The sequence below is a fragment of the Venturia canescens genome, chromosome 8 (assembly GCF_019457755.1).
Source record: "Venturia canescens isolate UGA chromosome 8, ASM1945775v1, whole genome shotgun sequence".
Classification (NCBI taxonomy): Eukaryota; Metazoa; Arthropoda; class Insecta; order Hymenoptera; family Ichneumonidae; genus Venturia; species Venturia canescens.
Window position 1 is genome coordinate 8,160,936 of NC_057428.1, and position 24,827 is coordinate 8,185,762.

General features: G+C 35.4%; 1 protein-coding gene across 1 annotated transcript in view; it reads left to right on the forward strand.

Moving 5' to 3' along the window:
• The window catches only part of nmo (serine/threonine-protein kinase nemo), a 63,599-nt gene that overhangs the window by 33,886 nt on the left and 4,886 nt on the right, over positions 1-24,827 (forward strand). Inside the window, 8 exon segments of the mRNA XM_043425668.1 lie at positions 112-241; positions 444-499; positions 3,012-3,118; positions 14,873-14,958; positions 15,279-15,488; positions 17,931-18,119; positions 18,451-18,652; positions 19,726-19,819. Coding sequence (XP_043281603.1) covers positions 112-241; positions 444-499; positions 3,012-3,118; positions 14,873-14,958; positions 15,279-15,488; positions 17,931-18,119; positions 18,451-18,652; positions 19,726-19,819 — 1,074 coding nt within the window.

Sequence of the window (24,827 nt, forward strand, 5' to 3'; positions counted from 1 at the left end):
TCATATTTCGTGTATATTCCCCTTACACTTCGATAACGTAGACGAGGACGTATTTAAACGTGCTGGGTGTTTCCGTCGAGTTAATCGATTTTTGTGCTTTGTTTTTTGCAGGGCGGTGACGGATCCAAGGGATGGAAGGCGGGTCGCATTAAAAAAACTGCCAAACGTCTTTCAAAGTCTTGTAAGCAGTAAAAGAGTATTCAGGGAGCTCAAGATGCTTTGCTTCTTCAAACACGAGAACGTGAGTACTTTTTGTTCTACTTATTCAGCAACAATTCACTACGAATCATTTCCTTTCATTTATTACGAGGCTTTTGCAATCAACCGAATAGTCCGTATTCACTGTAGTACCCTTCAGACTCATCGTTACAGAGAATTACGTGAAGCTAACGTGAAACACCCGATTTACTTGTGTCTTAATAATTGTTATTATGCCTTCACAGGTTTTATCAGCCCTCGATATTCTACAACCACCTCATCTAGACTTCTTCCAAGAAATGTATCCTTTTCTCACTAATTTATAACAAACATTTATTTTATAATTATTATTTTCATTCGAATGAAAATGATATTTCTATAAAGTCGATAAATCTGAGAAAACTTTGAACCGTTTCGACATATTCGAGTTGTTAAAACTTTGATTACTAATCGAGATAGTGATTCTGCGGGGATTTTTTTAAATCTGGACATTAACTAATTACCAAGCAATTAATCAAATTTTTCATTCTGAGCAAGTTTGTGCGTGTGCGTGTGCGTGTGTGTGTTTTTCCCCACTGAGAACATTTAATTGAACATCAACGGAAGGTGAAAATCGAACAGTGAAATAGATTGTTGTTGTCCGGATGAATTGATCCGAAAGTAAGGGAAAAAAATAAACTCGAGCAGCTTATATTGATATGGCGAGAGGAAAGAACAAAAGCGTCTGGACGGGGACCCCCCACGTTTTATTATTCTTCCTGATATTTCGCGATTCAAGCAGTAGCTGTGGTGTATGAGATAGAATAGCCGAAGGACCGTCCGGCGGGAACAGAGAGACGCGGGAACCAACAGAGCATCACGAGCAACCACCGGCATAGAGCTGGTATCGATCCGCGCTCTGTACCGACAGACCCATCGTGGGAAACTCGAGATTCTCGCACGTATAGACCACTACACAAAAAACCTTTCCCCTGTGTTCCATCCCTTTCGTATAAAATTGCATTGAAAAATCGTTTTTATTTCTCATTGAGCCACTCTGTTGGTTCGTGCGTTCTGTAACAATCTTGTTGGATCCTTTTTCACGTATCACAGACACGAATTTTTTAAACAAAAAAGACTTGCACGGTTTTCTCGTTCCATCGAATAAAAAATATTTAACGTTGTTTATGTCCCTCGAAACATTAATCAGTTGCGAAAAACTATTTTGCTATCAGACGCTTCTTATATTTTATCGATTCGAATTAATATTAATTACACTCTGAAAATGTTGATTTACAAAATGAATATTAAATCATTTTCATCGCGTTTTTTTTCTTACTTCTCGTCTTGCTTCTCCTCCAAAGGTTCGGTTCCCCTATCTTAACATAGAAACTGGAAACCTCGATCATACAAGAAAGGAAGGACTCTCGTCTTGTACCGGTCTCCTCCACCGCCAGCTTGATATTTCCCTTCCAGACGGCCTGAAAGTTTATCCGCCCTTTGTGGCTTCGCTTCGTTCTTTTCCCCTCCACCTATGGGTATCGATTCGAAGCGTGTTGTTTGATGTTTTCATTTTTTTCACATTCTTACTTCCTATTCTTCCAATTTCAACGGAACACTTATTATCTAAATTATTTACATACTTAATATATTTCTCGATGGTTATATGACATTGATGCAATTTTTTTATTCTTGCAAATTTACAAATACTTATGGCTCAATCTACAGGAATGGAACAAGAGTATTTTTGGCAAAGATTCGGTGATGGTTAAGGGCCATCGATTCCGAAATCTCGATTAGTTTCACTTAAAACATACTCGAAAATTGGCCAATCGCAAAATATCAAATTGATAATTGAAGAATCACTATGGATCAAGAATTAGAAAAACGAGCTAAATTAATAAAGCGGATGTTGTGATTTTTTTTTTTTTTTTTTTTTTAATATTGATTATCCTATTACCCTTAGGAAATTTCTTTAATTGCTTTTCCTATGTAGTACCGTCATATACAAATGCCCTATGAACTTGACTTATTTATATCCTATGAGCTGCCATGAAATAATACCACCGACCTTAATAAGTTGTTAGCCCTAACAATGTCGATCGTTTCTCGTCGATACACTAATTTACGCCAGCATCGTTATCAATAAAAAACACAGTACTTTGATAATCGAGGGGAGGGGATTGCGTGTGTTGAAATTTTCCGGTTCGTATGTCGAAAAAGTAATCCAGTAAGAAAATGAAATTTCTTGAAAAATGCTCTGATAATATTTTTATTTAAAATTGATTTCAATGAATTTTGATGATTTTCAAATGAACAGTTCAAATGAATGAAAAATATTCCGAAAAAAAATTAGAATAAAAATAGGTCGTCTGGTTTAGCAGAGGAATAAGAAGCCAAATGAAACGGGGGTTCTCTTACGGCAGGGATCTCTTATGAACGAACTTGAGGCCAACCTCCGTGCCCGCATTCCTACGGAACCGCGATTGACCTCATTCTTCAACTTGAGCATTATTAACCCTTTCGTTTTGTTTTTTCGTTTCTCAACGGCACCTGTAAATGTCGATTCGGTTCTCCCTAAATTTTCTCGTTTCCCCAGCATCCTTGCTCTTTGTTTTATTGCGATATTTCGTAGCGCTAAACGCAAATTGTCGATAAATTAATAAAATTTTACTCGCTCCATTGCCGTAGATCTATATTTACCTATCTTTCTGACATAATCCCCATTTGCTCCTTATTTCTCTGCTTTCACGTTCCAACTGATGGAACACCACGAGTACGAGTAATTGCCATTTGCCAATCGATACTTTCCTTAACCGGTAATCGATACACAGATACGTGATAACGGAGCTGTTGCAGAGCGATCTTCACAAGATAATCGTTAGTCCGCAGCATCTCAGTCCGGACCACATCAAGGTCTTCCTCTACCAGATTCTCAGGGGTGAGTAAACTCGGAAATATAAATATTTCATGCTGGCGCAGTTTTATACAGAAGCATGAGAAAGCTCATGGGTAATTTAACATTCTTTCGGTCAGCCGGTCGCTCGCTCTATTTGTCCGAAAGATGTGCATTGTAGAAATTTATCCTCAAATTGCAATGAAGCACCATTGCAACAAGTACAAATGATTCAGTTCTTTTTTTGCCAAAAAGTACCGGTGTTCGCTGCACGAATGAACTAAAACTTTTTAATCATATTTTTAATAAAAATATTCGGATCCGAAATTGTTTCAAAGCTGAAATGTCTGTATGAGAAGAAAATTCCCGCCTGGGTGGAACGAAGGCAGAGGGCACCGAACCGATATTCAAGAACTAGCATAGGGGCAGAGAAAGCGTAAAAAAAAGAAAAAGATCTGAAGCTCTGGTTGTAGCGAGACTGGGGGAACGAAAACCAGTCCTGTAGCTGGCCATCCATGACCCCGGACCCCGTCATCCGGTCTATCCGTGTACTCTCATTGCCCCTTGTCTCCTCGACGTCCTCTCAATCGTTAGCTGCAGCTCTTCTACCGCCTCATCCTCCTCTTTCATGATATATCCTTTCTCTTATAACTCGCGATCAATATTCATTATCTCGAATCTATTTATTTTGGAAATGAATTTCCGTTTGTTTTTGTTCTAAATACATTTTTGTACAACAGGCTCGTTTATCTGAGAAACATGATTTACGACAACGTGACTTCGTCGAAATATGTTAATTCTTGTTGACTAATAAAATGGAATTGAATAATGTATTATAATACTTATATCGTTTTCGTGAGTTCCCTACTGAATTAAAAAAAAAAAAAAAAAAAAAAAAAAAAACATTTATTTATATCATATAAAATAAAATATTTTTCACGGGTTCGCAAACTTGTCAATTGTTTCGAAAAATTCCGAAGGAAAGTGAGAATGTTGTTGATTATTTATCTTTTGATCAAACAGCTCGAAGAATGTGTACCGTCGATAAAAGTTACAAAATACAAAGCATCGTAAATAGAGTTTGAAAAGTATTAGAGAGAAACGATGAAGTTGGTAGAGAATTTTCCGAACAAAATGTAACAAAGATAAATCGAGCGGGTGTTCTTGAAAGAAAGGAAAGAAGTAGATAAGGGCACGGAGGAGAACATGTATGAAGTCGGGTAAACGTTGACTCTGGCACGTGTGCAGCCGTGAGAGTTCCTTTGCATTATGCACGTATGGGCTTTTGTCGGTTCTGCTATGACGTCGTGTCACACTGTAAGCGAATACGACGGAATAGCTTCTATTTACACATATACACACATATATGTATGTACATCAAAGAAGAAGGATGGTGGATTGGGTTGATGTTCGTTATACATATTCCCTGACATAGTTGCGTATATAAATGTTCACCGCGAAGCTTCCACTTTCCTCCATTCGTAAACAGCGTTCAAAAACTTGATACACTTTTAATAATGAATTTAATAAAATGATTATCAATTAAGGAGGGTGGATAGCGACGATACAATGTTGCCATGCTAAACCATGTTAAATGCATTAAAAATTTCAATATGATAAGAATTTAATAAAATTTGGTGAACATATTCTTTAGTGCCAAATTCGACAATACAAATTTTTTAATCCCGGGCATAAGAAATCTGCTTTAATGCGTAATTACTCGATAACTAAGCAGAAGAAAATTTTGAAAAAATTGTGTCTTTGTACTTGATGTTGAAGAACATTATCACCAAATTTGATCAATTTCTTATCATTTTGACGAATGTCCTTAACATCAAATTTTTCGATTACAATTAACAAAACCAACCGAATTTCCCGAGTGCCATACTAACTTTATTCGTCATAATAACGTCAATAGTCCGTGTTTTGCGTTTCTTTCGATTCAATCCTTTCAGTCACAATGAGGCCGCTACGGTCCCATTCTATAAAAAATCCCCTCAGAGCTTTAATATTGAATTAATTCCATTGCAAATGCAAATGAGTATCTAGTCGCTGATCACGAATTCGAGGTCAGATCTTGAAAATTCATATTGGTGGATCCAATATGGTGGATGTGAAATTCCAAATACTTATTAATTTTTCTAAAACTTTGTGCTTAGGGGTTTTCGGGTTTGCTGATCACGAATCCGCCATTCGATTTTCAAAATTCAAAATACCAGATCCATTAATGGCGTACATGAAATTCCTAAAAAGAAAAGTGGAACTCCACATCCTCATCGTTAGTTTTAGGTAGCGCTTTAAGAGAGATACACAAATATGTCGTTGGAAAATTGGACCTTCATTTGAGGAAACAACTTCTTCTGGAAACAAGTTTCGATACTTTTCTACAATTTTGTATCCACCATATCTTGGATCTGCCCTTGTGGATTTAAGAATTATAAAATTCTGGCTTCAGATTATCGTTACCAGGACCTCTCAAAACCCCGGAAAAACAAGTCTCACATTAGCCGATCAGTTTGTTAATTTTTTTCAATTTTCCATTCGCTATCTTGAATCTGTCATCTAGGATTTTATTCACTTTAACCCATTAAGGCCCAAATGAACTGAATTCAAACTTTAACTTTGATTCTTTAGCATACTCACAGAAATGAATATTTTTATAGGCAAATAGTCATTTCTATGTTTTCAGGGTCACTCTTTCGAGTGGCGCTGAGAAAATTTTGGAAAAAAGACATCTTATCGTACTTTTTTAAGAACACGTGAAAACAAAACAGGATTTTTCACCGTTTTTTTTTTTCGATTTCTTCATTTTTCGATAGAAAAACATTTTTTTATCACTCCGAAACTTATTAGAAAAGTTGTCCCGATACTCAGACAAGAAGATCCGGCCTTAAGAAAAAAAAATTCTAAGATGGCGTTTTCAAAATGGTGGCTGAAGTAATGAGTTTTCATTTCAATGGATTATTACGAATCTTAAGGAAATTGAGGCATTAGAATGAAAATGATGTTATCGCTTTTAAACCGATTGCATCTTATAAAGTGAAGTGTAAAAAAAAATCAGTTAAATTTTCAGATAGTTTAGGAGCGTTGTTGCTGAGAAAAATCAATAACAATTTGGGCCAAATAACATGTAATCTTATGGAAGCTAGTCAAGACACATTCAGTGATATCTCCGTTAAAAATGATGCTAAAAATATGAAATTTTTTGGGCAACATGAGCAAGGCTTGCCGAATAATGTCAATTTTTTTCAGATTTATTAGGAGATTTGCTGAGATTATATTATCAATAATCTGTTTCCCGTGCAGTTTTTTGAGGCTAGGATCGTCACTATTCGTGTTTTCGACTGAGCTTTCACCAGCTTTTCGTCTTTTTTTCCCCAACTTTTCTTTAAAGTGTATGCAACATTGCCAAACTGTAAACTGGCCTAACTTTTGAAAGGTACAGGTCATAACTTTTGGGTAAAAAAAATGACTGTACAGCCTCAACTTCCTTAATCGGCTCGGTTTCATGTTTTCGAAGACAAAGTAACATTTATTGAGTTTTTAGGGTCGATGATCACAATCTCAATATCACAATGGTGAAATTCGAGATTTTGCTTTATACATTGCTTTACACATAAAAAACCTATAATTATACATAATTGTAGGTGGGGGTCTGTTTTTTGGAATATGTATGCTTTTTTTGAATACGGATGATGAATACAATTTCGAATATTCCAAATTATATGCATTATTTCGTTTCAAAATGAACTATAACAAATATGTCTGCTGCAATTGATGCTATTTGCAAAAAAAAAATGGATTATTCAAAAGCGGCTAAGACGACGTTGTTTCGATTAGTGGATGAGGAATAAGGCCCATTCATTGCAGAGCTTACGAATAAAGTGATTAGTCGGAAGCTCATATTTAACAAAAACATTGAGAGTAAGCTTGCAGAATACGCTCTGGTGATGCAGAGTACATTTTACGGCTTAACCCGAATGGATTTTCGAAAATTGATACCAGTTAGTCGTGAAAAATAACATTAAAAATCTTTTCATAAATTCATTCACTGGCAGATATTGGTTGAAAGGATTTTTGAAACGCAACGAACAAATTTTGCTTATAAGACAGCGAAGCCGATAGGAACCTCACAAGCAAGAGCCAATTGTTTCGCTAAAAAGAAAATGACAAATTTCATGACAACCTTGATAAAATTTTATCCGAAAATCACTTTTCGGCTGCACGTATATTCAATCAATGTAGATGAAAGTGGGCTCTTCATCATTCAAAGTAAGATTCCAAAAATCATTAGTCGTAAAGGAAAGAAACTGTATGAGTCCAGCAGGGATATTTGTTCCTTCCTATGATCATTTTCCCTTGAATAAATATGACGGATACTTTAATGAAAGATACTTTGATGATTTTCCAATTAATATGAAGTGAAGTTAATTCGGATTACGCCTATTTCAATTTACCTGCACCCTAAGTCGAATATCATTTTTCGAAATTTTCTGCTCAACTCAAAATTTGACGAAGTTCTTAAGTTTTTTTTTTCATTATTTGCTCAAGGTGATCAAAGCTTTATAGTTTTTTTAACGTTTTCATACAGTTTTCCTCATGTTCTCTCTTGTAATGTTCGAAAAATTTCAAAAATATCTGTTGACGGATTAACTTGCGATCGTACTTTCTCAAGGACACTGGAGCCTTTTATCGAAATAAAACAAACTCGGCAATACAGCATAAAAACTTCCCATTGGAAAATCTTAAAAATTCACTCTCAACTCTCAATTTTCACCCTTTTTAACTGTAATCACTCACTTATCACGTCATTTTACGAGAAAAATTTGTACAATACGGTGTTGTAATTAAGATCTGTGGCACCACAAGTTTTAGCGCCATATACCAACTATAATAAAGAACACAACTGTATATTTGCGTCATTGCCGTTAAATCAGAACATCTGTGCTACACAGGCTACATCAATTGAAGAGTTATCAATTTTTGTTGTGTGATTCTAGAGAAGTGTGAGTGGTTAGGATTAAGTGTGGAAAGGTGAAAATTAAGGAGTTTCGGTACAGGCGATACAATGTTGCCATGCTAAACCATGCTAAAAACATAAAAAATTTCAAAAAGTTCAGAATTTTATAAAATTTGGTGAACATATTCTTTAGTGCCAAATTTGGCAATACAAATTTTTAAAGATTTTTCTTCTACATTTATCGAGTAATTGATCACTATGGTTCACGTGTATAAGCATAGCGTTTTCATATATATAGGTATACATTCCGGGCATAAGAAATCTGCTTTATTTAATGCGTAATTACTCGATAATTAAGTAGAAGAAAATTTTGAAAAAAAATTTGTGTTTTTGCACTTGATGTTGAACAACATTATCACCAAATTTGATCAATTTCTTAATATTTAGACTTTTGTACCGAAACACCTTAAGTTCAGAAACGGTTGTATACCAATTTCTGTCAAAATCGGTTGCAAATTAAAAAAGTTATTTCAATATGTGCACCCATGATACAATACCAGAATGGGATTTGAAATCAATCATGTACCGTCAAAGGGATCAATGCACAACCTATTGTTGAGCGATTGCAAAGCCTAATCAGATGCGTCTAATGGACGATTTTTCTACTGAGTACCGCCAAACAATACTGCTGCAACGCGTCATCCTTCATAGACTCGTCGCATGAGTGCGCAACGGCAAAAACAAGTTTACTAAAACAAGTAATTTTTACACACTTATCGTTTTTTTTCTTTGTGCGTTGATTCATATGACTGCGTATGATTTATTTAAATTAAACTTTTGAGCGGAAAACTAGACTATGAGATAAATCGTCAAATCGTGACAAATAATTTTCGAAACAACTGAATTTTGACACCAAAAAATCGTTATAAATGGAATCTCCTTCATAATCCTTATATGAGTTTTTTTATATGCAGAATTGAGTTCGATCAGTAATTATTCAAAAACGGTTGGTTTTAAAGAGTTCGGTTTAGAGACTTTTTTTTGTAGAAATAGTATATTACGACCCTAGGCCCGAAAGTTGGATTTCCTGGCATGTGTGATATGAAGGCCTTCATGTCGCACATGCCAGGACATCCAACATTTGGGCCGTGGGTTGTATACTATTTTTCTTGATCCCGTAGCCGAAAGTACGTTCAATAATTACTAGTAATCGTGAGGGGGGGGGGGGGGCGCCCGACTTTTTTTTGTTTTTAAAACAATCAAAATTAATGAATTTTCAATGTTAAACAAATGGGAAAACTTCGAGGTTGATGAGGGACCTCTAAATGTTGTTCAACTTTATATAGTCTCCTTGCGCGAAGCTTTGTTTTTGAATACAAAATAAAGATTTTTGAAGTGACAGTTGAAAAAAATGTTGCCCTAAAACGACACACTCCAGTGTAAATATCCAAAACCAGTTCAAATATATGAGAATTACATCGGTATTAGGATTTGGAATTTTCTGAATCTCTTCTTTAGCTGGAAATATTCCCTGGGATATTCTGTTTACAAAGAAAATGTTTTTTTTTAGTCTCTCCGATGTTGTTCCGTCGATCGTTGGGACAATCCGATTGAAAACTCCGAAAGCTTTATAAACGTTGGGAATAGAGTTAAAAAAAAAAACAAGTTGAGAGAGACCGGGGGCGCGAGTTTGTCGTCTACATAAACTTGGGAGAGCAAAGCTATCGGGGATACTGAAGAGCGTGGTTATCGGTCGTTGCCTAAAATAAACTTGGCGGTGCTTTTACAAAGCTCTTTGTGTATGAGCCGAAATGCCCGTGTTGTACCAGCTCCTTCGTATACTAATTTTCTTCTCTTATGAGAACGTATCACTGGCTCATCGTCGCCAATAAATTACTTTTCGGAGCAAGGTCGATCTTTCTCCCAAGCCAAGTGAATTTCGGTTTATTGACCTCGATGCCGAATTACAATCTTTGTTTTACTTTTACGCGACTAACCGAAACTCCTTAATGATAAAGCGAATCTCTATCAATTCCGTTACTAATTATATCAAGCGACAATATATAAAACACTATGTGAATCGGCAAAAGTGTATTTAACCCTATTCAAATGCTTTTTTACATTTTTTATACGGAATTTGTTGAGTTTCAAAAGAACGGTCTTTGTCTTTCGTTGCTTCTCCCGTATTCGTAGCGTGAAATTTTTTTTTTTTTTTTTTTGGGAAACCTGTACTGTCCTCATCTCTATCTAGAAACGAGAATTTGCCAGAACCGACCTGACCACATCAGAAATGGAACTTGGAAAACAAGATTCCCCAGTTATAATTAGAGAAAACGGGGGCGAAACACGGCACTTACGAAAAACATTGTACTTTTCAGAAGTTTCAGGAGCTCTGTCTGTTTCTTATATCCTTAAGAGTATAGATCACTCACTTTTAAGTTTTCAAAATTAAACTTTTTCGACACGGTTTGTTCGATTACAAAAAAAATCGTCCAGCCCATGCGTGGGAATAGCGAACATGTTCTGATAGAGCTTTTTCGTAATTAATCAACCCGTGCTGTAAAAATGTCGATCTTGGAATTTATTTAGTCGTATTGGAATATGAGCAAAAATAATCCATCATCATAGTAATAAAACTTGATATTAAACAATACACATGAGAACGTGCTCGCAGTCCCATAAGTTTGTTTATAAAACGAGTATATAGATTAAGAAAAAGGTCGACACGAGGCCCTTTGTCGTTAGAGTTAGAGTCACTTTTTCGACCACTGCAACGTTCAGTTAATCGATAGATCTCTTAGAGTAAAGTTCATTGAAAAAAATATATAATTGCTCTGCTTAAACTCTGCCATTTATTTCGAAACCTGCTTCCATAATCCAATAAGTCGAACCAAAAAAAAAATTTCAATATTCTCACTTCTTAAATCCTGTTTCGATGTATTATTTTTTCCCATTTTAAAAGCATTTTATTTTCCTCTTGCATACCATTACTTACTGGCCAAAAACGATTTTCTTAGTTTTTGGCGCTCCACAAGAAAACTTTTTCCATAAAATGTAGCTGAACTTGATGATCCATAATTTAAGGATCAAACGAGCCCGCCGAAGGCGGGCGCAGTTCGATCATAATTGTATGAAATATCTCGTTCGAAGATAATAAAATTGTAGTTATGCTTGTCATGCCTAATTTCACAACATTTAAAGCTTGATCCTGAAAACAAAAGCCGCTTTGCCCATCTATACGTACGTATCCTCCCTTCACGATATTCATATTGTTTTGTGAACACGCGGTAGAATTATCACAATCGTTCATCGAAGATGATATAGGAGAGTGTTTTTTTTATTTTTATTTGGGTGAAAATTATGGGAGGGTGGCTATCATCTTCTTGTTAAATTATATTATAGTATATCTCATTCGCGATAATAAAGTTGCAGTCCTTTAGAGAGAAGTGATAATTCCAATATCTTGTTTATTAACAAAAATAATTTATATTTATTTAACAATTTTTTTATTTTTATTTATTTAATTTATTCAAAAAATAACACAATGAAGAAACATGAACATATTCTAAAATTGCACGAACAAAACTATCGTTAGGGGCTCGGATTGATTTATCATAAAATCTGAAAAAAGTTTCAGAATTTGATGACCATTCTGCACTACGTTTAATAGTCGCAACGTCCACCCCTCGTCTATGTGCCGCTGACACTGCTGCATGGCGAGAGCTATACGCCTTGAATTGTTCAATATCAATACCGGCTTTTCTTAATAAAAATTTGATCCAATCGTTAATGGTTTACGCTGATACTGGGCCAAATGGCTTCATCGTAGCAATGAATAATTGATTCGTCTTTTCATTTTGTAATTCTTTCGTATAATCTAAATAATCTAATACTGCCGTTGCCACACACAAATTTGGTTTGTTTTTGAAAAACAGCAAGTTAAATTCTGGTTAAAAAGCTCCAAGCCTTGATGTTTTAATCTGTTCTGTTATTTTTATTCCCGATTCCTATTTTACTGTAATTTCTATATTATCTAACGATAATGTTTGTAACCTTTGAGCAGTCGCTAATACCAACATTGTTACTATCTTTTCAGCTACCACTTTCTTTTTAAGATCTTCAATTGGATCCAATTGCTCTATATAATTCAGTTCCGAAGTAATATCCCACGTAGAATCGTATTTAGGTTTAGTTGGTCTCTGTTTGAAAACTCCTTTTTTAAAAATCGTGAAATTTAACCATCTTCATTGGTGCCAAACATAGATATCAGAACAATTGTTGAACGACTTGTATTTAACGAACTGTCGTTCGCTCCCTTGTTATAACTTTGTCAGTTAAGAAAACTAATATTTCTGGAGGTTTTGCAATGAAAAAATCAATATTACAACGATGGGTAAATTTCCACCAGTACTTTCTATAATATATTTTGCCAATTTATATATTATAATAAATTAGGAAAAGAACTAGTATTGATAGAGAATACTTTTTTATTATATTGAACACCATGACAACAGACAATAAACGACCACTCTCCTGAAAAGTGAGCACATTCATAGATGGCAATTAAAAGGCTACATAGATATTACACTTTCAAACTGCACTCATATTGTTTTAGTGTTGATATCGTTATAGAGTTCAACATTATATCTGCAGTTTCCTCTGACACTCCTTTTTTCAAATATGCTAACCTGATAACCTGCCTGCCACCAACGAAAACTGGGATGACACGGGATGGTTCTCGTGTCTGGAAGGAGGTTTTAACAATTCATATCAGGTTTAAAAGTAATAATAAACTCAACTAAAAATTATGTGAAAAGTGGAAACCACGGTTTTGCAGGCCAGGCTGGCACAACTATAACTCCCATAGCTTGATCGTTTATAATTTTCTTAATGTACACATAATAAGTAAAAAAGGAGGGAAAGCATAGAAATTCTCTGATTTTCAAGATACAGAGAAAGCATCGATCGTGTGCGCTTCCAGGTCCTCGAGTAAAATTTCGTATATTTTTTATTCAATCGCGAAGCAAATAAAACGACTGAAAAAAAGCCAAATCTTCTCTCAATACAATCGAATGCAACTTCGGAAAGTTCCCATTCTGGATTGATCTTATAGGATTACGCGATGCTCTGTCAGTTTCCACATAATTCATAATTCATAATCTCTTCATAATTTCCTCCATTGAATTTTTACGCCAAAAATTTTTGTCGTTCTAATCATTTGCAATTTATTATAAAACCGTATGTTACAATTGGACAGGCTGAAGTTAAAATTCCTAAGAATTCTGCGAATTTTCTGATCTTGTACAACTTTCCAACTTTGACCTCATTTATAAAATTAATAATCGGATTCTTCTTTTTATCAGTTAAATCGAGAGAAAATTTAAAGAGTTAATAATGAATCCCAAATACTTGCATTTCTGTTTTGCTACAATTGAGCTTTTTTGGAAATTTATAATGAAACCCAAATCTTCTAGAAAATTGATTGTAATCCTTATGTTTTCCTCACTTTTTCTTTTAGAGCCTTTTACGATAAGAAAATCATCCAAATAGAAAATCATTAATATCTCCTGTAATCTCAATTGATTTGCAACTGGTTTCATTATCTTGGTGAAGATGTAAAGACTTGAGCACAGATCGAACGGTAAACTAAAAATTGATATAGTTCTCCACAAAACCCGAATCTTGAGTATTTCCTATGGTCCTTATAAATTGGGATCAGTAAATATGCATCTTTAAGATCCAAGGTTCCCAAATAATCTCCCAGCGATATTAGATCCAACGCAGATCCAATATCTTCTAAATAAGACACAGTGAAACCGAGTGGACTTTATCTCTCAAATTTCGTGTGGAAAAATAAGATCACAATACATAATTTCGATTGAAATATTATTCATAATTACCTGCTGTTTCAATCGGTAAATCGTGAATCATTTCCGAGATTATTTCGCTGTTATTTTAACGGTCCTCGTTCTTGTTAAACATTTGCCTCGACAACTTTTTTGAGATGATCGATTTGTATTTGTATTTTATTCAACTTTTAATCCTTCCTACGCTTCAAATCGCGTGACCGAGTTCTCGAGCGTTTTTTCCCCATTATCTTCCGAATTTTTCTCCAATTTTTCTCTTATAGTATAGAAATATTTTGATGGGTTTCAAATATACTTTTTATTATGTAAGCACAACAAAACATTATGAATATCGCTAGGGGAGAATACGTAGAGATGAGCAAAGCGGTTTTTATTTTCAGAATCAGGCTTTGAACGTTGTGAAATTAGACATGACAAGCATGACTACAATTTTATCATCGAGAACGGCACATAATATAATATAATTATATTTTTCCTGAAAAAAGGGAAACGTTTGTTCTCTTCTTCGTGTTTCACTGTAAAATAATTTTAAATATATTTGAGATATTTTTCAACTGGGAGACTTATTTTTCTGTCCACAAATGAGATTCATTTTTTTCGGTGATGCGAAACTGGTGGTTCGGTGAAGATGAAATGAGACCGTAGCCTAAGTGTATTGCCCCGCGAGTATAAAATTTTTTGCAAACCACCGAGTTCTCCCCGCTTTCTCGCGTTCTCAATCAAAGAACGAGACCTAATTTTCCTTATTTTTTGCTTTCCGTCGTCACGTTTGGTGCTATCTTAGAACCAATACGATTATTTCTTCTACCGTGAGCCATTGTTTCTTCTCGTGCCTGAGTAATTAAGTCGCAACTGACCCGACAGCAATGTGTCCATGCAGTATTTTCATTTAAATTTGAATAGAATTATTGGTATTCTGTAATTTCGAAATACCGATTTAATTGATATGCATTTATATTTTGTTTTGGTTAGGTCTCAAGTACCTGCACTCGGCGAGGATTCTCCACCGGGACATAAAACCAGGAAATCTTCTGGTCAACAGCAATTGCGTTTTGAAGGTAAATTGGACATATTTTTATATTATCTTATGTTATATATTTTTATATTTTTATTTTATATTATTTTGTAATTTCATGGAGCACTAACACTTTCTGCTATGAGAACAAAAAATTTTTGCTTCACGATTTTTTATAAAAAAACCGAAAAATATCGAAAAGTGGCTTGAGCACTCTCTAAAAAAAAATTTTTTAAATTTGAAATTTTGGGAAAAATACTTTGTTTTTATGTACTAACGATTTCCGTTGGAGCTCCGAGAAAAAAAAATATCGTTTTTTTTTGCATCACCCTAATGCATATACAATTTTTGCTTTATTTAAAGATATGTGACTTCGGTCTGGCGAGAGTGGAAGAGCCCGATCAGAATAAACACATGACCCAAGAGGTTGTAACGCAGTATTACCGAGCGCCAGAAATTCTCATGGGGGCACGACATTACACAGCCGCTGTCGATGTTTGGAGTGTTGGTTGTATATTCGGTGAATTGCTTAGACGACGAATTCTCTTTCAAGCCCAAAGTCCTGTCCAACAGGTAAAAAACGCCGATTTGACTTATCACATGGTATGAGTCACGATGACCAGATATCTACCATGAATAAATAATATTTAGATGATGAATACAAAATTTATTCATATCGTGTAGAAAACTAGTCGCGTTAATGTCTGTATCGGCTTAAGGGCTAAGGAATAGTCAGAGGCGTGAAAAAATAAGTATTTCAAATACTTCAGTTGCAATTGACAGTTATTATATTTATTTAAAAAATTTCTCAAATAAAAGAATTCTTTGAAGAAGTACTAGTTTTTTATATTCTCTACAAGCTACATAAATCTCTTGCAAATTCGTCAAATTGTTTTTAAATTACAATGGTTACCGACTTCGGAAACGTAATTGCTAGAAAAAAGAGATTTAAATTTTAGCTACCCTCCATCCGAGATCAGAGACTTCTTTATAATATGTATAGAATATCTCAAAAACCATTTGCTCAGATTGACTCGAAGTTTTCAGATAATGTTTTCGAGACTTAATGAAAATATACAGGGTGTCCAATAGGAAGTTGCTGAAACTGTTCGGCTGTCATTTCAAAACACGTACTCAGAATCAGAAAAGTCAAATTGCTTTAAATAGAGGAAACTCTGCAGTTTCAAACGCACATAAATAAAACCTAGTCAAATATTCTCTATGTCAATTTATTACATCTTATAAAAATAACGAAAAAGTACAGTGATTAATGATAGATATTATCGAAGTGCGAACCGTTAGATTGTGCACAAAAATCAATTCTCTTTTGAAAACTGAAAAACTGTGTCCAACATATCGTTCGTAATGCCGCGAACACTTCTTGGATGGCCACGATCAGTTTTTTTACTATGCTGGGGTTTTTAGCGTAACAATGATCTTTAATGTAACCCCACAAGAAAAAATCACAAGAGTTCAGGTCCGGTGAGTATATTCTGGTCCGCCGTAAGCAAATCTAGGGTACCCCAGACCGATTACTAAAGTCCCATATTCACGGTGAATAGCTTTAAACACCTCACGAGTCCGATGCGGCGTCGCTCCATTTTGCATGAAGTAAACATTTTTAACCAGTCCCCTCTTTTTTGCATAAGGGAAAAATTTCGTTTCCAAAAGCTGTTTGTAACTCTTTCCTATTACCGTAGATTACAAGAATTGCAAATAAGTTCCTTTTACTGAAATCGCTGTTCATGCCGTTACTTTATGTGGATGAAGGGACTTCGCTAGCGACATGTAGGGATTTTCCGTTCCCCAAAACCAGTAATTTTGCTTGTTTACGTACCCGTTCATCCAAAAATGTTCTACATTGGAATAAATGATCATTTTCTCATTAAGTTCTTCGGCAAACATTCCCGTAATAATAGTGTTGTTACAAAATTCGATGCGTTTCGTCATGGCGTGTTCAGTTAACAATTGAGGACTGCTTATTTTATACGGATGAAACTTTAAAAAATATTTCAAAATGTTGTGTAATGATGATTTGGTTATTTTAAATGCTTGAGCAGCTTTCCGAATCGAATCATTTGGATTTTGTTTGAAATAATTCTCAAATTCGTTGATCTTTTCTGGTGTAGTCACTGTAACAGATGGACCTGGCAACTCGTGTCCTGGAGTGTACTACATTCCACGAAGTTATCGATTATCCTACAAAAATTAACGTAAAATTACTTCAATGCAGTTTAATTGAATTAAAACACAAGTTGTGTGATAGATGAATATGAATAAATATTAAATTCTTACCTTTCCAGAGTGTTTTCGCTGGCAACTCTGTGAGTTTCAAACTTAATACGAAACCCTCTATACGCATTACTATAAATTTTTCCCCTCGAAAAGAAGCACTCAATAAGATATACTTTTTCTTCCGTGGTGAGCTCACTCATTTTGACGCACGAGTACTTGCTTCAACCACAGCTGGAATAAAACTGCGGGTCCTCAGGTATGCGCCTTAGCAAAAGGGACCCCTATTGAATTCATGGAAGGAAGAGACACTTATTTAGTTTTAGCAACTTCCTATTGAACACCCTGTAAAAAAAATGTTACTTCTCGAATGCCAAGTTCAAACTTGGTGAATGATTATTTAAAATCCAGACAAAATACTACATAATTGGTGATGCAATCAAACTGTTATTGATCTATTATTATCGTCGTGGACGGTGTAGATGGAATAACGACTTCTTTATTTTAACTTCTAACCATACACATAACTGTTACTTTAAAAATCGAGGCTTACCTCATCAGCTGCAACTCATTCATGTTTTCGCTTACATACAATACAAATGATCATTCATAAAAGTTTCGATTTGAAAATGAATAGAAAATTTACTAGCTTCGGTAATTTATTTATGAATTTCAAGAACACATATATAATAATTGAATACACGATACGTTATGAAAAACTTGTGAGAAGCATGCATGGCGTGAAAAGGAGATGTACATCGATTGATTTTTGTACATGGGCAGTTGGAACTGATAACGGAGCTTCTGGGAACGCCAACCCTCGAGGATATGAGGTACGCGTGCGAGGGTGCGAGATCCCACATGCTGAGACGAGCACCAAAGCCACCCTCGCTAACAGCTCTCTACACACTCAGCAGTCAGGCAACCCACGAGGCTGTTCATCTGCTTTGCCAGATGCTCGTATTCGATCCGGTCAGTATTTCCAGTCTCCCTAACTATGCATTTTAGCGCATGAATCTCTAGTAAAAGGGAAAAAATTCTATTTCTAGTATACATCCTTTCTTTCTGTATAATAATAAAAAATCGAAACAGTCGAAATAATGAAAAATTAAACCATCCCATGACTTGTGTAGTCGACGCATCGTTTATTCGCTTTCAGACATGAGTAGTCGATGCGAATTCATTGATTTGTCAGCTAGTTTTCTTTTGTAACACCTTCGAAAGAAAAAGAAAAAAACAAACGCAAACGGATTCTTGTAAAACGTTCATCAATCATTTTTAAATCTTTCTCTTATGGTTGCAGGACAAAAGAATCACGGTTGTGGATGCATTAGCGCATCCTTACCTCGACGAGGGAAGACTAAGATACCACTCGTGCATGTGCACGTGTTGTTACACAACTAGTGCTGGAATGAGACAATACACCGGAGATTTTGAGCCGGCCACGTCTCATCCCTTCGACGATCTTTGGGAACGCAAACTTACGAGCGTGCAACAGGTCAAAGGTGCCATTTTCCATTTCGTAATTATGTAAAATATGAAATCATTTACATTGTTATAAAAAAGTATGGTTTAAATGGTTAAAATCGACTGACAGAGCCTTTTTTTAATCGGTCAAACTGTGTCAAAGAATTTCGATTTCGAAATTTGCAGCTATCTCTCTCGCACTCACGGTTGCGATATACCAACTGATCCATCCTCTTAAAAGATGTAAATAAATATACGAGTCATTTAAGGTAAGAGTCGCGCGACTCTATGGACAAATGACTATTTATTAATCGTCGAAATAAAATAGGTTATAAGAAAGGTTTCCTGTATTGAATAAATCTTAGGGCAATTTAAACTCTATTCGTATAAATTTATACAACATCATATTGAATAATTTATGCTTAGAAATATCTTATGATTACTTATTTGACTCGGTTTTTCAATATATACAAATATATATCGGTTCTCTTCTCACCTGACAGTCGAAAAATATCCTAACGTCCAAACTCGCCGGCTATCACGAAAAGTATACATATATGTATACATTCTTAACGTTGCCGAGTATATCGAGCCACTTCATGGCAGTCGATCTCCTGCCATTTTCTGAGTTTTCATCGAGATTATTTTAAAAATTCTCTTCGAATGAGTCGATGGCCCTATATTTTTATGATCACATTGGAATCTTTATAATATAATCTATTAGGAGCAATTTTACCATAAACTATATCCTATCGATAAGGAAATGAATTCTGCAATCATAGTGTTGGCGGAATGGGTTTCTCATAAGATGCCGTGTTATATTTCTATTTTTGATCGTAAATTTCTTGATATAATCTTCGGTAACTAATTAAATCGTTTAGCCATATGAAAGTTTATCACGTAAAAATGATATAATTTAAAAATCACGAGTTCGTCTAATATCGATTGTCGCGCGACTCCTACCTTAATTTTGGCAAATGATTTTATGCTATTGATTCAATTTTTTTGATTCTTTAATTTTATTTATTTAAGTGACGCGCCAGCAGTTCGATATTTTATGTCCTGATCATAGCAGGAATTAATCTGACACTCTTATTTCATTGTTTTACAGAGGAAATGCACAAATTCATAGCGGAACAGCTGAACACGTCGCGCGTGCCGCTGTGCATAAACCCGCAGTCCGCGGCGTTCAAGAGTTTCGCAAGGTAAGCCGTACGTGGCGGTAGAAAATTCGTCACTCAATCTCCGACCACAAGGATACATCTTGCGTCAAATTGAATGAAAAAAGAATGAATAAAATTCGCATGATGCTACAATATACATATTCAGGGTAGGGCAATAACTATAAACACTCAAAATATCTTCTATATTTTTCAAGATAGAACAATATTGTTCAGAATCAAAAGAACTATAATGTGTAATTATCAATTTTTTTTTTGTGGAGACGTTATCGAGAACTCAAGGTCACCTTGTCATTCTTTAAATGTAATGATATTTTTTAAAATTATTATCTGCATAGTAGATGTTATTATGAATTCAAAGACCTAGGATGTTGGAGCATTTGAAATAAAAATGGAGTGAGTAGAAATAAAAAATATAATATAGCAAATCTTCGGTAGTTAAAGCAGGTGTTTGAAATTATGACCATCAATATCAATGCAATACCAGATTCTTTTCGTGATTGATTCACTCACACGTCTTATCATAGAGTCAGAAATTATGGATGCACAGGCTGCAATAATTCTTTCTTGTATGTCAACTGTAGTTGGTACTTCTTTTGTACACTGCATCTTTTAATATTCGCCATAGAAAGAAATCTAACGGTACTAACCTGGGGAAAAAGCTGGCCACGACATTGGACCGCCGCGTCCAATTCAACGATTTAAAATTTTTTCGTGCCAAAGACGTTGCCACTTAAATTTCTATCGAAGAAATAAGAACCAATAATCTTAGTATCTATAATACTGCACCATACATTTACAGACCTTTATCTCGGATGTTCAACTTGCCTGAAGGCTGAAGCAGATCGGGTATTGTTCACCATACTAGGTTTTTGCCATTTTGTTGGCATTCGTCATAAATGAGAAGCATATCAACTTGCTCTTCAAACGGATACATTGTACTCGATTGACCGATTTATTCATACTAATCTTATCATGTTTATCTGAACTTGTAAACTTATTAAAGTGTCCTTGAAGCAGTGTTTATTTTCAATACTAGTATGATAGCCTTTCTGTACCTGCCGAAGAAATGTGTACATAGACGTACATAATAACGTACCTGAAAAAAATCCAATACCGTTTTAATTGACTAACGAGGATTTTCTATAAAACCAAGTTTTTTAATTCTACTGACGCCATTTGTATTCCAAATGGTCCAACATCTTAGATCTTCGAATTCGTCTTAACGTCCATTATGCAGATAATAATTTTAAAAATACCATTACGTTTGAAAAAAGTCAACGTGACCTTGAATTCTCGAAAACGCCTTCATCAAAAAAACATTGATAATTACAGATTATCATCCTTCCGATCCTGAACAACTTCTGTCTGGATAATATATATTTTTATCTTCAAAGATATAATAGATTATTCGAGTGTTAATAGTTATCGACCCACCCTGTATATTGTAGCAATATGTTCGAAAATATTAAAAAGAATGTTAAGATTGATATTCTACGTCATTCCGAACCGGCACTACACGTCCGGCGAGCGCGTTTCTCTCTCTCTCTTTTTGTGATTTGAAAAATAAGTCTAACTCCCGCTAAATTAAATATCGAAGTGTTTGAAAAAATACACTTCCCAAAACGAACAAACTTTTCTCTTTGTCTCTTCGGTGTATTTTTTTATCTCATAATATTTTTCTTTGACGTCTTTTCCTTTTGAAACGTGCACGTCGTAAGACTTGAGTGGCCTTGTCTATCTTGTATCATAAACAGAAACAATCACGAATGTCCGAATTTGGAAGTGTAGAAGGAAAAAAAATATGTGGTTTGGTCGAAATCAAAGAATCCTGAAACATGGAACAAATATTTGGTGTGAAAGACGCAGGTGTATGAGAAAAAGGGGCAGAAAGAGAGAGAAAAAGAAAGAGAAGTGAGCGAGAATCGGAAAAATAATAACTGAAAGAGTCAAAATGTCGCGGGGTGGGGGTTACAGTAAAAAAAGAAAAATGCATGATGAAATAAACGCGAATGCAGAAAAATCAACCTATTCTCGATTTCAGAAGATACCCTCTGGAGTCTCTGAGAGAAAGAGAGAGAGAGGGAGGGTTGGTGGGTGAATGAGAGAGGGAGGGACAGAGACGCAAAAAACGCAGAGGCCATGAAACGAAGTTTATTTTTGACAAAAGTATTTTTCGGTAACCGCGAGTACCATGACATGTAAAATGGTCCCCTAATCTTAATTGAATAGTTTTGGACACGAGGAAATAGGTTAGAACTTTGGCCAAAAATGGCCAAAGGCGCAATAGTGGTCGAGTGAGGGGGTCGAACAGCAGCCTCGGGGCAGGCGCTTAGCACGCTTGTATTATATTACTATATATTCGCCTTCCTGTGGCCCCCCACCAATCAACCACTATCGCGCGCTCGGCCGCTTTGGTAATATTTGCGCTTAGTTAACCTATTTTTCAACATTTAAACGAAAAACGAAGATTGACGTTTCATAGCTCAACACTTGCCTTTCAAAAATCGGTTTGATAAATTGAATTTGGATGACTTCCAGAGCATCCAGCCTTGCTGAAAAAAATGGCACTCCAAACTTCTTTGAGTGCAATAACTAAAAAACTAATTATCCGACAGCGTCTGGATTTTGCACACAGGAAGTATTTGTTAATACCTACCATTGTGCAAAAAAAAGATCCAACTTCAAAAATGGCGACGGTACAAATTTTCGAAAAAACGGCACTATTTTAGGTTTTTTCCTTCCCAATTTTCTTCGTGCATCATTAATCAATTAGATTATTCCAGGGCTCTTCGAATTTTTATTCTGTACATTTCGTTTTTCAGTTGCTTTTCTAAAGCTCAATTGGTTTTCGTTTTATAAGCGAATAAGCAAAAAAAGTGCGCTTTTTCACGAATTTATTAATAAAAAGAAATGAATTACGAATCTCGTGTTCAAAACTATTCAATTAAGATAAGCAGAGATCATTCCGCGTGTGAGGACACTCGCGATTACCGGATATTACTTTTGTCAAAATCTGATGGTATTTAGAGCTTCGTCTTTTGGCCTAACAGAACAATTGGGAAAATTCACATTCATTGACCGCGGCAGAGCTCTGTGGCGCAAAAATAAGCGAAGCAGAAAATATTATAAGCGTATGTGCAGTTGAAGAAAGAACGAAAGATGAGCAGAAAAATGAAAATGGATTTTAGTAAGACTCGATCGAACGAAAAAAGAATTGATGGAAATCATACGATAGAAAAAAAAACCATAGTGAAAGATATTGAAAAAAAAGTTTAACAATGTGTCTAATCCAGATATGTTTACTGATCTCGATTTGTTCGTCTCTTGGTTTATCTCTGCCTACCTGAAGTTAGAGCAAGCCAACCGCCGAGCCGCCGTCCACGTGCCCCGCGTTTACTACCACGTACTACAAATTACCACTACCGAATCAGCGATTTGCTGCTGCTACTACTACTACCACCACTGTCGGCTACCGCTATCGACTACCGCTACTATCGTCTACTACTACCAATACTACCCAACGTTACGTCTTCTTGTGAATATTGAAAAAAAAACCTCAAAAGATATGCCATAAAACCATTTTTGAGAAAAAAAAAACGAGACAAAAAATCCACAATATCGTCAAAATCGAGAAACGAAAGAACACAATACTGAAATACGAGCAATGCAGCTATAAGCCGGCACGCACCTCGCTCGCAGAGGTACTCACCTTTAAACTTTACCTTTACGTTTCATCATCACTTTATTTATTTTCTATTTCATTTGACTGTCTCCGCCTCATAGGTTTTTCTCTTCCAACTGTTTATTCTCGAACTCACGTGCTTCGCTGAACTCACTCGCACTCTTATTTTGTTTACTCAATTTTTTATTTGATTTTTTTTCGACCATCGACGTCACCTGTTATGATAATAAAAATATTTCACTTTCCACAAATTCTTTTCTCCCCCATGAATATTTGTGTTTGATATGAAATTGAATAAATTTGTCTGTTTTTGATAGACCTGTTCTTCAGCGACTTCGATGGCTCGAATACTATTATCAGACCGATCTCTGCTTTCTTCCTATCCGACACTAATTGTCATAATTCTCTTTTTTTTCCTTATCATACTCCACCTCACTGTACTCCCTGTTACAGTCGCGATCGAACAATTACAGCAATTTACACTTCGTCAGAGTGAAACCCTTTAATCTTTCACTCGCAATCATCTACTTCAAAGCTCTTTGTGTAATCTCGTGTCTGCAACGACGATTCGAACGAAGTCGGTGTTTACACGCTACACAAATAAATCTTTTCGGGGTGTCGGCCGTGGTGTAGTGAACCAAGTGAAAATAAAGGATACGGCAACCTTCTCACCATTGTTTCATATTTTCGTTATTTTAGTCGTCCAGGGAACGACGAAGTCTTTTTCACAATATAGGATCTGTACCCTCCTTCAATCATTATTCTTCTCGTTCGCCGAATAACGAAATGAAGTATTCGATTTATGAGAGAGATAAAAATGCTCGTTCGAATTGTCAACGCAACATTTCTACCCAATCGCCACTACCATTAACCGCAATTTTTTTTATAAACTAGACTAGAGGGTATGATTCACCATGCAGCCTTCAGTCACTTGAGAATTCTGGAAAAAAAGAAAAAAGTCCAGTGTCGTACCACTTCAATCATTTGCGTTGTCCCATCCGGCCAAAAAGAAGAAAAGTTGCGTAAATCCGTGAAAAAAAAAATATATATATATATAAATACAACATGCGCTTGAATAGAAACGCGCGTGTCAAAAACAATCACTGCATGAATAGTGAAGCGAAAACAAAATATAAAGAACGAATGAAAAGTGAAAAGCAAGGTGTTGGTTTGAACGAAGAATAAAGAATGTGAGAAGAAGGGGTTTTGAAGAAAATATTTATGAGCGACATCAGGCAAAAAATCGAATGCGCTGAAAAATCAATCAAATAATGCCGAATGATCGTTTAACGGCTGTCACGTATACTGACAGCTGCATGGAAATCGCAACTGCTTTATACATACACA